This window comes from Pelodiscus sinensis, chromosome 23 (assembly GCF_052426305.1).
Source record: "Pelodiscus sinensis isolate ZL-2025 chromosome 23, ASM5242630v1, whole genome shotgun sequence".
NCBI lineage: Eukaryota > Metazoa > Chordata > Testudines > Trionychidae > Pelodiscus > Pelodiscus sinensis.
The window spans coordinates 22,156,812-22,168,954 of record NC_143074.1 but is presented as its reverse complement, the minus strand read 5'-3'; the positions used below and the strand labels follow the sequence as shown (position 1 = coordinate 22,168,954).

The window sequence follows — 12,143 nt, the reverse complement described above, 5'->3', positions numbered from 1 at the left end:
AGTCGGTCAGCCAAATGTCCCTCTCGTTTTTTCCCATCCATGTGTGGAATCAATTTTATTATGTGCACTGAGGCATGCGTGGGTGTGCCCCACCAATAGGCGCACCTGCTGCCAGCGGTGGGTGCTCTGCTAATCAGCTGGGCAGCACCTGGATCGCTTCTGGATGGCCACCTACGAGCTCATCTTACAGGGAACATTGGTACCAGCGAAATCACACAACCAATCACACACACACGCTCCAAATTCTCTCTCTCTCTTAAAAAATACCCTTTGCCTGCAGGACGACAGAGGGACTCCATGACACTCTGCGTCCCGCAGTCCCTCTCCTGTCAGCCCCCCGGCCTCCTCCCTCCCTGCTGCAAACCCCATTCGGTCAGAATGCGGCCTGCGTTGCCCCAGCCCTTCTCTGCAGGCCAGAGGGAGGACAAGAGGCCTGGGTTGGCTGCGGGGGAAGGTTTGAGGGGAGGGGGGACTGAGAGGCACAGCCTGGCTGTGACCACTTCCCCTCTCTCCCCACCTCAGAGGGGCCCAGGCTGGCCGCACGGGGGACGGGAGAGGCGCCAGAGGCCTGGGCTCCCTCACGCGGGAGGAGGCGGGTGGGGGAGGGGGAGAAGGGGGGGCCGCGAAGGGTGAGAGAGGCTGGGGCCGGTGGGGGGATGGGGGGAGGAAGAGCTGGGCCTGCCTATCCCCAGAGGTGGGGGGTGGCGAGTACCACAAGCAGGGGGCACAGTCCCCTAGGACGGTTAAAGGAAAGAACCCGAGTGACTCCTAAGTTCTTTGCCTCGCTCTACCACTACCCTACCAGCTCCCCAGCAATTCTCTCTCTGTGCGGGCACGTCAGCAGGCGAGAACCGACCCCGTCCCAGAATCCCCTTGCACCCCGGCGCGTCCTTCCATTCAGCTGCCACTTTGGGTCAGAAGAACCTCCTCCCCATCCTCCCCGAAGAAGGAGATTCGGTTTCCAACTCTCTCACTCCCAGGGAGGAGCACCTGCGACCCAGCCAGGCTCGCCCACACAAAGTCCAGCTAAGAACGGACCTGTGGGCCCAGAGCCAGCAGATCTTGTCCCCCTTTTCCCCCCACCCCTCCGCTAGACTTGGCAAAAAAATGATGTTTGCTTAGAGCTCAGCCAGAAAATTGGAGTGGAAAAAAACAAAAACACATGTCAGTCCCATGTCACACGGTGGTGGAGATACAGCCAAACGTCCACGAGCAGTATGATTAAAAGCTTTTTTTGGGGGGGGGGGAGGAGGGGGGAGAGACTGTAATAAAAATAATCAAGACTTCTGTTCTAAGGCAGCCCATAAACAGGATCTATGGGCCGGCTTCTCATCTCTCACACACCAGGGTAAAGCCAAAGGATATCCACTGAGAAAGCATTTGTATGTTCTGAATAAAACTCCCCTTGACTCCCATGGGCCATACGTCTCTTCCTCGCTTTGTTCTTGCTAGGCACAGGTGCAAGGAAGAACGATTTCTGTGGCGGAAGAGTTCATCCCATAGTCACGACCCTTTGCAAAGCCCGTGACATGCATCCTTCACCCAAAGGGATGAACAAGCAGAGATGACAAATCCCGTTTAATCAGCTAATTGGTGAACCGCTTAAACGGGGGCGGGCGGGAGACCCGTCGGCGTAGGCAGGCAGCACATGCACAACCCACACTCCGAACGCAAACTCCGCCAAGGGCAGATTCCATCACCTGCGCATAGAGACCGCTCTGGGTCAGCGCCATAGCCAACAACCTGTGTCCATAGCAACGGCAGGGCCTGGTATTCCCCGTCACTTCCTGTCCCAAAATCGACGTTTAAGTAGCGCTAGCGGTACAAACACCTGCTCCATCCCCACTTCAGGGAAGAAGAAACTATTCCTGCACATTCGGTTTAAAAGAGGAAAACACGTCAAAGGGTGGGAGGAAGGGCAGACGGGCGCTTTATAAAAGCCACGCCCCATCTCAGAAGCACATTATTATATGGAAGCCGACAGAGGAGAGAAGGGTCAATTACCACAGGGCCCAGTGCGGGGAATTGAAGAGGGTCCAGAGAAGAGCAACAAAAAGGATTAAAGGTCTAGAGAACATGACCTAGGAGGGAACACAAAGAACTGGGCTTGTTTAGTTTAGAAAAAAGAAGACTGAGAGGGGACAGGATAGCGTTTTTCAAGTATCTAAAAGGGTGTTATAAAGAGGAGGGAGAAAAATTGTTCCCCTTGGCCTCTGATGACAGGACAAGAAGCAATGGGCTTAAGTTGCAGCAGGGGAGACTTACGTCTAGACTACAGACTTGTTGACAGAGGCTACGTTGACAGATATTGTCAACACAGCCTCTGTCGACAAAGAGTATCTAGACTACATCCGGTTCTGTCGACAAAGCAAGCCGCTTTGTCGACATGAGTGTAGACGCAAAGAACAGCGTAGATGTAATAACGCCTTCTGTCAACAGGACTCTGTCGACAAAAGGCATTTTTCCTCGTAGAATGAGGTTTACCACCGTCGACAAAACTGCCGAGTTCTGTCAACGTTATGTTGACAGAATTCGGCAGTAGTGTAGACGCAGGTATAGTTTTGTCGACAAACGTCCACTTTTGTCGACAAAACCCTGTAGTCTAGACACACCAGTTGGACATTAGGAAAAAGTTCCTGTTAGGTTGGTTAAACACTGGAATAAATTGCCCTGGGAGGTTGTGGAATCTCCATCACTGGAGATATTTAAGAGCAGGTTGGACAGACACCTGTCAGGGATGATCTAGACGGTGTTTGGTCCTGCCGTGGGGGCTTGGGACTCGACTCAATGCCTCTCGAGGTCCCTTCCAGTTTCGATGTTCTATGATTCTAGAGGACTCGGGGCTCCTGGCCGCCACAGCTGCTACTACGGCAACATGATAACCATGCTAAGTGAACATCCAGCTAACGAAAATCATGCCGGAACACGGATGTTTCCAGACTAGGAATCTAAGGGAATAGCTGACTTACCCGATAAGCATATGCTTATCAGGTAGTTGAGTCGGCTACTCGCTTTCCCCCCACCTTTGCTGCCTCTGTGTCAGAGGAAGCGGGGGCTGGGAGGGGGGGCGAGAGCAGGAGCCCACTTTGGGGGGAGCCAGCTTAAAAGCGAGTCTCTGTGGTGCAGGGGCGGGGAGGGGAGAAGGAAGAACCACAGAGTCCCATAGCCGGCACAAACTGGGACTATTCGGCCCCGGTTCATGCTGCCCCGGGGAGCTACCCCTGCTGGGTTGCTCCTACTACATTTAAACTGCAGAGCCACTGCGGGGTTAGCAAGTGCTCCTCCCGCCTTAACGACTCTTCGAGTAGTTGATGGAAATTCCATCAACTCCTCGATTAGCTGATTAACCACAATTTAACATCCCTCTTCCGGACCAGAGGGTTCAGGACTAGAGAGGTTCAACCCACAGTATATATATTTTATATGGAGGTATATAAAATCATGAGTGGTGTGGAGAGGGCGGATGAAGAAAAGTTATTTATTAGTTCCCATAATAGAAGAACTCGAGGACACCAAATGAAATTAATGGGTAGCAGGTTTTAAACTAATAAAAGAAAGTTCTTCACACAGCATGTAGTCAACCTGTGGAACTCCTTGCCAGAGGAGGCTGGGACTATAACAGAGTTTAAAGAGAAGCTAGATAATTTCATGGAGGTTAGGTCCATAAAAGGCTATTAGCCAGGGGATAGAATTGGTGTCCCTGGCCTCTGTTTGTCAGAGGCTGGAGAGGGATGGTAGGAGACAAATCGCTTGATCATTGTCTTCGGTCCACCCTCTCTGGGGCACCTGGTGCTGGCCACTGTCGGCAGACAGGATACTGGGCTAGATGGACCTTTGGTCTGACCCAGTACGGCCGTTCTTATGTTCTTATGTATTTGCAATGACCCCTTCCTCTTGCAGCTAGGAGAGGGGAAGAAATCCTACAGGGAGGGAATAAAGATCCTGCCCGAAGGAGACGGGTGGCTAGACCATACGGCTGCATGGGCCCTTCTTTCACTGGGTCATCACACCTGTGTTACACCAAAACCTTCTATCCAACCAGGCATCCCTGCTTGGTGACAGAGATTCCAGGAGATCCCAGAGCTAGCGCTGGATAAACAAGTCTCACGGCGGGACGCCTCTCCAGGAAGAGGAGACAAAAAGGGAGGTTTGGGGACCTTCAGCTCCATCCCTACGAGCAGGCGGAGCTGAGCCCCCGTTGGGCGTGGTCCCTGCCAGGCAGGGGAAGAGACCACAGCATCACTCACCATGCTGAATATCCTTCCAGAGGACCCAGTACTTGGAGTTATCTTCGAAGGTCACAAGGCAGCTCTGCTTGGAGCCACTGACCTGCGCAGACAAGAGAGACGTCAGCTGCAAATTTCTCCCCCCTCGCTGTAAGCAGCTTTTTGAAACGCGCCCCGTCCTGCCCGCCACGTGTCCGCAGGGAACCCGCCGGAGGTTACGCTGCACTCGGCGGAGGCGAGGGGCGCCTGACTGACAGCCCTGAGAACCAACGCTGCCCGCGCCCACCCCACCGTAGAGTGCCACCACGACGGGGGGGGGGGGGGGGTGTTTGTTTCCATGCTCAGCTAGCCTGTGGGGTCCCCGCTGAGGAGCCCACGAACACGATGACGGTCTGCTTCAGGGCTCCCGGTGAGAGGAGCTCATGGGGGACCACCCGGGAGAGTGTCAAATGCCGCCCAGCTGATTAGCAGAGCAGCCACAGCTGGCAGTGTGTTTCTATGGGTGGTGCACATCAGCACATGCATTGGTGCACAGAACAAAATTTATTCTGCACATGGCTGGAAAAATTTAAACACCACGACTTCCCCATCAGAAACACACAATGTTGAACTTCCAGCTGTGTTTAATAAGAAAGGAAGAGAGACGCAATTTGGAGAAATGGGACAAACCCAGATCACCTTCATTTTCTGAGATTTCCTCAACCCACCGTCTCCCTCAATTCCCAAGAGGCATTCAGAGCACACAGGCTTACCCTAAGGTTTGCTAGGCTCTGTGGTTGCTATCAGGATTAGAAACAGAAATGCCCGACACCCGTGAGAGATGCTATTTTAAGGGACCGAGAGAGTAGACGCTAGGACTGGGGACTTGTCTGCGTGGAGGGGCGTTGCTCTTGGAGTCTAACAAACCTCCGGACAGATTTGCAGGGATCAGGCCTCTGTGAAGGAAACTTCAGGGGATAACCGGGAAACCCTTAGGCTAGGGGGTTTTCAAACTAGGGGTCATGCCCAGGAATGTCAGGCGCTGGGTCTCATTGCTGCTGGGGGATCAGGTGAGCAGTGGGGGGATAAGGCAGCTCCCTGCCTGTCCCGCACTTCAGACTGCGCTGCGCCCTGGACACGGCCAGCAACAGGCCCGGCTCCTAGTTGGGGAGGGGGAAGGGGAGCGCACAAGGCTCCATGCACTACCTCTGCGCTCCCATTGGCTGGGGTGCAGCATGGTCTGCAGGGCCAGGAGAGGCAGGAAGCTGCCTTAGCCCCCCTGCTGCACCACTGACCAGGAGCCGCTCAAGGTCAGCCCCTGCCCCACCCACAAAGCCGGAGCCCCCTCCTGCAGCCCCGAACTCTCCTCAGCCCCACCCTGGAGCCCACGCTCTAGTCAAATGATGTGGGGTCGCAGCACCAAAAATGTTCTTCAACTGGGTCATGCGGGAAAAAAAAATTGAAAACTGCTGCACTAGGAAGTGAACCCAGGACAGACCTCGTGTGGGCAGAGCAAAGGGCGCCTATTTCACCCTTTATAAAGGGACGGACCCATTCACCCAAACCAGGACCTTGATCCAGATTTCACAACAGCTGAAGTTGGGGGGCCCTTGAAGGCAGGATCTGGGTCTCTGCCACAGTTGAGATATCGGGGTTGGGATCTGCTGGGATGTTCCGTTCAGATTCCACCCCTTCCCCACTCCCCATAGCACCTGGAGCCTTTGGATCAGTGTTTCTTAAACTGTGTTCCGTGGCGCCACAAGGCAGTTGGAGGTGTGCCGTGGAGAACAGCAGACTTCAAAATGGCCGTCCTTAAAGGGGCAGGCAACTTTTTTTTTTTTTTTTTTTTGCTCAATAACTTTTTCCTCCCCGACCTCTCCCCTCCCCCCCAACCAAAAATCCTTGGTGTTCCGCATAAAACAAAAGTATTGTTTGGTGTTCCTCAGTCATAAAAAGTTTAAGAAACACTGCTTTGGCTATAGGTTCCAATTCGAGCACGTCTCCGGAATCCAAGGAACCATGTCAGACTGAATAGGACTTTGAACGCCCACTTTACCCTCTTGATCTTGCCAAGGTAATAGAGTCCATCAGTCCACCTGCACAGCACATACTGCCCCTCGGTCAGTTTGACCATCAGATCTTTGTAGCCGCTCCTGTTTGTGGAAGAGGCGACCGCTGCTTGTGGCCGGTGGCTGGCAGCCGTGTAGACATCTCGGAGGCTTGGGTTGCGCGTGCCGTTCTCCATGAGCCCCGGCCGACACTGCACGACACAGGGAAAAGCTAGTTTTGATCATGCAAGTTCTCCATTGGCACCCATCTCACCATCCTTAATTAGGCAAAGTTCTTCCATCACAGGGAGTTTTGTCTCTGGAAGGGCTGCAACGTCAGCACCCTTATGCAGATCATGGCATTATTGCTAGTGTGAAACCCACTCAGGTTTCACACTATAGCGGGGGCAGGGTCATAAAAGGAAGCTGATGAACCTGCCTCAGTGTTGGTTAATAGTCACCCATTTCACTCAAGCTTATGTTTTTAGAACCGGAGGCCCCTAATCTGGGAAAACAGAAGTTGTACGAGTCTTCAGTGAGCAAAGCCCAGGTAAAAGTGAACCAGATCAGATAATAATGAACAGAGAGAAGAGTTCCTCTGATATTATCCCTTTCATAAGGCTCCCTCAGCTCTGAAATACTGTGGTCAAAAGGTACGTGTTTGAAGGGTGGACAGAATTTGCTTTTTATTTCTGTGAATTGCAATTCAACATTCCTATGCACTTTTTAATAAACTCCCGAAACCCAAGAGCATTGGACCAACGTACCAGCATGAAAATTAAACTGACTATAAACAGAAAGTGATCCTGACCAGCTGAGTTTCACTCTCTTAATGGAGTGAAATGCAAAAAGTAAACAAAAGTAAACAAATGGCATCAGGTTTTAAACAAATCACTGATATCATTAGTAAATGCAGGTAAGACAAAATCAAGTGATACAGGATTTTCATCTTGATACTGTCCCTTTAATTATGAAACTGCTCTCTTCATGTCCTGGAATTGATTTAAAATATAAACAACTCAATGTGTTTTACCCTTGGGACTTTGCACACAAACATGAATACAGGAGCACACCCTACAAGCTACCAATAAGGTTTACAGCTTCTGGGAGACAAATTCTAGTGGTTAGCGAGATTCCCAACTAACGTTAAGGTAATTCTGCCCAAATACAGCCAAGCTAAGCTAATCCCGCAAAAAGCACATCCATGAGCCACTACATGCCAGTTCTTATATTATGGGAACAAGTAAATAACTTTTCTTTATTCTCCCCCTCCATAAAATCATGAGTGGAATGGAGAAGGTGAATAAAGAAAAATTATTTACTTGTTCCCATAATATAAGAACTAGAGGACACCAAATTAAAGTAATGGATAGCAGGTTTAAAACAAATAAAACAAAGTTCTTCTTCACACAGCACACAGTCAACCTGTGGAACTCCTTGCCAGAGGAGGCTGTGAAGACTAAAACAGAGTTTAAAAAAGAGCTAGATAAATTCATGGAGGTTAGATCCATAAAAGGCTATTAGCCAGGGGGTTAGGAATGGTGCCCCTGGCCTTTGTCAGAGGCTGGAGAAGGATGGCAGAAGACAAATTGCTTGATCATTGTCTTCGGTCCATCCCCTCTGGGGCACCTGGTGCTGGCCACTGTCAGCAGACAGGATACTGGGCTAGAAGGACCTTTGGTCTGACCCAGTATGGCCAGTCTTCTGTTCTTAATGCAAGTCACCTTCTGAATTATTTCCTTTTGAAATCAGACCATGATATTAGGACCTGATTCAGTTTCCCCTTTAGTCAATAGGAAAACACCCACTGACTTCAATGGGAATTTGGCTTGGCCAAATTTAGTAAATTAAGTACTGCTATTATTCTGAGCTAGACTGCAAGTACCGGAGTTACAGTGCATAGGAGGGCATTTGGAAACTCCCACCCACCCATAGTGGACAAACTGCATTTTGAAGGTTTCTCTTCCCAGCTCTCTGAACTTGAGTCTATAGCACTAAGCTGGATACTCTTAGAGAGCAGCCTTCCTTGTCTTGGTGTCTGTGCTCCAGGACAGAACTAGGAAGTGCAGAGAGCATGTACAAAGTAACATCTGAATAGGATTTTTTTTCCTTTCCCCATCTTACTCCCCTCCCCGCCCAGTCCAGTTTCAGGGCAAAAATTCAAGTTGTGTATCTGTGCTTGTTCCTGCAACTCTAGCCTCACTGAGATCTCACCGGATCATTTGTGAAGTCAGATGCTACCCAACAGGGAGAGTATAGGAATCCAGCCATTAGCTATTAGTACAGCTACTAATCCCAGGCAAAGCTTGCACATCGGTGAAAAGTTTGCCAAAGCAGGAGCGGGAAGAATGTCGTGCAATCTTCTCCCATCGGCATTGCCAGATACTCCCCTGCAATGCAAATCCTTCCTGGGCGTCCACACGAGAGCCCAGGAAGGAGGAGAGGAAGAAGTGACTGACAATTGGTCCTAGCCAAGCCAAGCTGGGTTCCTCCTAGAAGTGACACTCACACACTCCCCGCTTGCTCCATAGGTGCTGGAGCGCAAGGGGGCCAGGCCAGTCACTCCCCGGGGTGCCCAGGGTAAAGGCTGGGCTTTGCCTACCATCGACAAGATGCACAAGGCAGGAGCAGCAGCCGGGCCCAGGGAGTCGCCCTCTCTCCTTGCAGTCAAGTTCAAAAGGAGGGTTTGCCTCCGCCCCGGCCGCCTGCAGATGGAAAGTCGCTGCCAGGCGGAGGCGCGTCAGAGCCGCTGCTACATTCCAGAGCCATGAATCCCCCTTTCGGGAAGGACGCGGCTGCAAAGCGCCCCGCGCTCCGTCCCCAGCCGGGCGGCCTCTGGCGCCAGGGGGCGACGCAGTGCGGGAGCCAGCCCCGCAGCCGGGGCCAGACTAGGGCGCAGCAGGGGCATGACACGAGCCAGGGCCGCCCCGGGAAGCGTCCGGCTGCAGCACCGGCAGGTTCCCCCGCCAATCCACCAGCCGCCCCCGACGGGAGCGGGAGGGCGCATCCGACGGGGCCCCAAGCCCCCCCCCAGACGGGGCAGCCCTATAAATGTGGGGAGAGGGATGCAACCAGCTCCACCCACCCCCCAAAAAATTCTGCCCAGCCCCCGCTGCCAACGCCCCTCTCCAGCGTGCGCTTACCTCGGAGCCGGGCGCCCCCCGAGCTGTGATTGGCTGATTCAAACACATTCAAAATAAAATGCATTTTTTTGGGGGGGGGGAGGGTGAGATAGGCACGGGCCGGCCCGGCCGGGGTCAGCCCCGCGGGGCAGGGGCGGGGGCCGACTCGCCCACACGCGGGACCCAAACTTCCGTGGGACAGGGACGCGGCTCCCACGTTGGCTCCCGCGGATGCCTCGCCGCTCTGCTCCGGCAGCCAACGTGCCTGAACTCCCAATCGGGCGGGGGGGGGGGAGATTTTATTTTGGCATGCCCCCCCCGTATCCCACCAGGAGGAAGCCGGTTCCGCCCCAGGCGACGCCCCCCCCCCCCGAAAAAAATCGAGTCACCCTAACAAAATAAAAGTCAAGAAAAGTCAGTGGGGGGGGGGGGGAAGCTTCCGTCTCCCCTGGATCTCCAAGCGCAGACCCCCCCCCAGCCAACCCGCAGCGGCAGATCGCTGCAGCCGGCCCCCCCGCGGCCCCATCGCCCCCCCCTTACCGCTCCGCCAAGTCCGTCGGGCTCAGCGCCGCATGGGGGGCTACGGGCGGGGGCTGCGGGCGCTGCCGGCGGGCGGCTCAGAGCCCGGGGCGCCGGGTCCCCCCCATGCTGCCCCCGCTTAGCGGCGCTGCGGGCGGGTGCTGCGGGGCGCCATCTTTTTCACTTTTTCCCGCGAATTATTTACGTTTTGCTTATGTAATTAGCACGGGGCCCCTCCGCCTCCCCCGCCCGGCTCCCTCCTGCAGGAAGCCAGGCAGCGCCCGCAGCCCCGGCAGCTCCCGCCGCCCGCCTGCCTTTAAAGGGAGCGGGCGGCCGGCTGGGGCCCGCGGCGTGGGCGGGGGGCAGGGGAGGGGGGGGCTGCGAGGCCAGCCCACGCCGCGCGCGCCCACGTGGGTGCTCCCCCCCCCCCGGTCAGAGAGAGCCGCAGGTGCAGCCCCGCGGACACGCGTGCACGCCCACGCTGGGCTGCACAGACAGGGGTGCGCACCCCCCCCCCCCCACACACACACCCGCAGCAAGGACACACGCTCCCAGGCACCTGCACCCGGAGAGGGCAGCCAGCCCCGCAGAAACACGTGTGTCCCCCCCACGCACCCCCACCCCCGCTCCAGTAGTCCTGTAGCCCCTTGGGGCACGGCTCCCCTAGGGAGCGATTTCCAAATCCTAACTCTGGAAAGAGCCACTCCGAACTAGCGCTGCTCCTCTGCCCAAGCAGGGTTATTTGGAAACAACAGGGTGGACACTTGCCTTGTTATCTCCACCTACCTAATGCAGACATGCCTATGTCTCGGGAACAGCTACACAGCAAGGCTATTTTGGGGTACCAGTGGTACCCCAAAATAGCTACTCCGGGTCTACACAAGCCGCCTGTTATTTCAAAATATTTTTCGAAATAACGGGCGTGCTATTTCGCCATCCCGGTAAACCTCGCTGCAGGAGGGATAAGGGATGGCTCCAAAGAGCGCGTTATTTCAAAATAGCGTTGTGTAGACGCACCAAATTTCAAATGAGATTTGAGGTAAGAGACGCAAATTGCATCGCTGATTTCGACTTTAAGGTGCTGTGTAGATGCACCCATAGACATGCCTTTAGAGCAGTGGTCCCCAACCATTGGAAGCGGACAGGTGCCAGGGGGCGTGGCCGTTCGCCTTCCAGGCACCAGAGGGCGGGGACACTCACGCACCCGGGGGCGGGGCCGCACATACGCCACACCCCCATGAGCCACCTGCCTGGGGCCAGCAACTCTATGTGCCGCGGGGCCTCCCATTTGCAGCAAGCCTGGGCCAGCATCCTGCAGAGCCATGCACCCAGGGCCAGCACCCCCCCATAGCCGAGCACCCAAAGCTGGCACCCCCCCCCCCACAGCTGCATGCCCGGGAGCGGGGATGCCAATTTGCCACGCTCCCGGGGCCGGCGCCCCCCCCCATAGCCGCACGCCCAGGGGCCGGGGTGGCCAATTCGCCGTGTGCCTGGGGCCAGTGCTCCCCATAGCCACGCACCCGGAGAGCAGGCGGCCAATTCGCCGCGCTCCCAGGGCCAGCGCTCCCCGTGCGCCATGCGCCCGGGGCCAGCTCCGGCACTGCACATGCGCCACGCGCCCAGGGCAGGGCCAGCCCCGAGCACTTGGCGGGCACCCACAAATGCCATGGTGGCCGTGGGCACCATGTTGGGGACTACTGCTTTAGAGACTAACAAAAATATATAAATATATATATATATATATATATATATATATATATATATATATATATATATATATATGTCTACACTGCAATGCTATTTCAGGATACTGGAGTATAAGAATTTGCTATTTAATGGAAATTGCTGCAAAAAGCAACTGCTTTCAGGAGTACCAGCCAGCATTATAACACTGACCTGAGAATCTGAACTTTCTGATATTGTTACAATATGTGCTCTGGGGTCAGTTAAGAGGCAGATATATTAAAAACTCATTTAACTACTGTGTGGAACGGATGGGAGATGCTTTCTAGTAGAAAGCTGATTCTTGGCTTATGGCTTGATCCAAAGTCCACTTAAGTCAGTAAGGCCCTTTTTACACTATGGGGAAGACTCAGGTTTGAACGGAGAGGGCTTCCCCCTCAACACTGGCACTCTTGATCTTCATGGGGCGTAAGGGAACCTGATAGAAGCATTTGCTCCCGTCCACCTCCCCGAGTTGCAGGGATGACGTGAAAACGCGATTTAAGATACTTCAACTCCAGCTATGT

General features: G+C 54.3%; 1 protein-coding gene across 3 annotated transcripts in view; it reads right to left on the bottom strand.

Moving 5' to 3' along the window:
- The window catches only part of PHF19 (PHD finger protein 19), a 35,526-nt gene extending 25,342 nt beyond the window's left edge, over positions 1-10,184 (bottom strand). The window contains exons 1-3 of one of the 3 annotated variants that reach the window (XM_075905495.2): positions 9,916-10,184; positions 6,262-6,465; positions 4,248-4,329 (exon numbers count right to left, since the gene is read on the bottom strand). In XM_075905495.2, coding sequence (XP_075761610.1) covers positions 4,248-4,329; positions 6,262-6,450 — 271 coding nt within the window. In that variant the 5' untranslated portion in view covers positions 6,451-6,465; positions 9,916-10,184. Of the gene's footprint in view, positions 1-4,247; positions 4,330-6,261; positions 6,466-9,396; positions 9,648-9,915 lie in introns of those variants that run through there. The other 2 variants (XM_089772852.1, XM_075905494.2) reach the window with 2 other exon arrangements.
- Between the last annotated feature and the right edge of the window lie 1,959 nt (positions 10,185-12,143).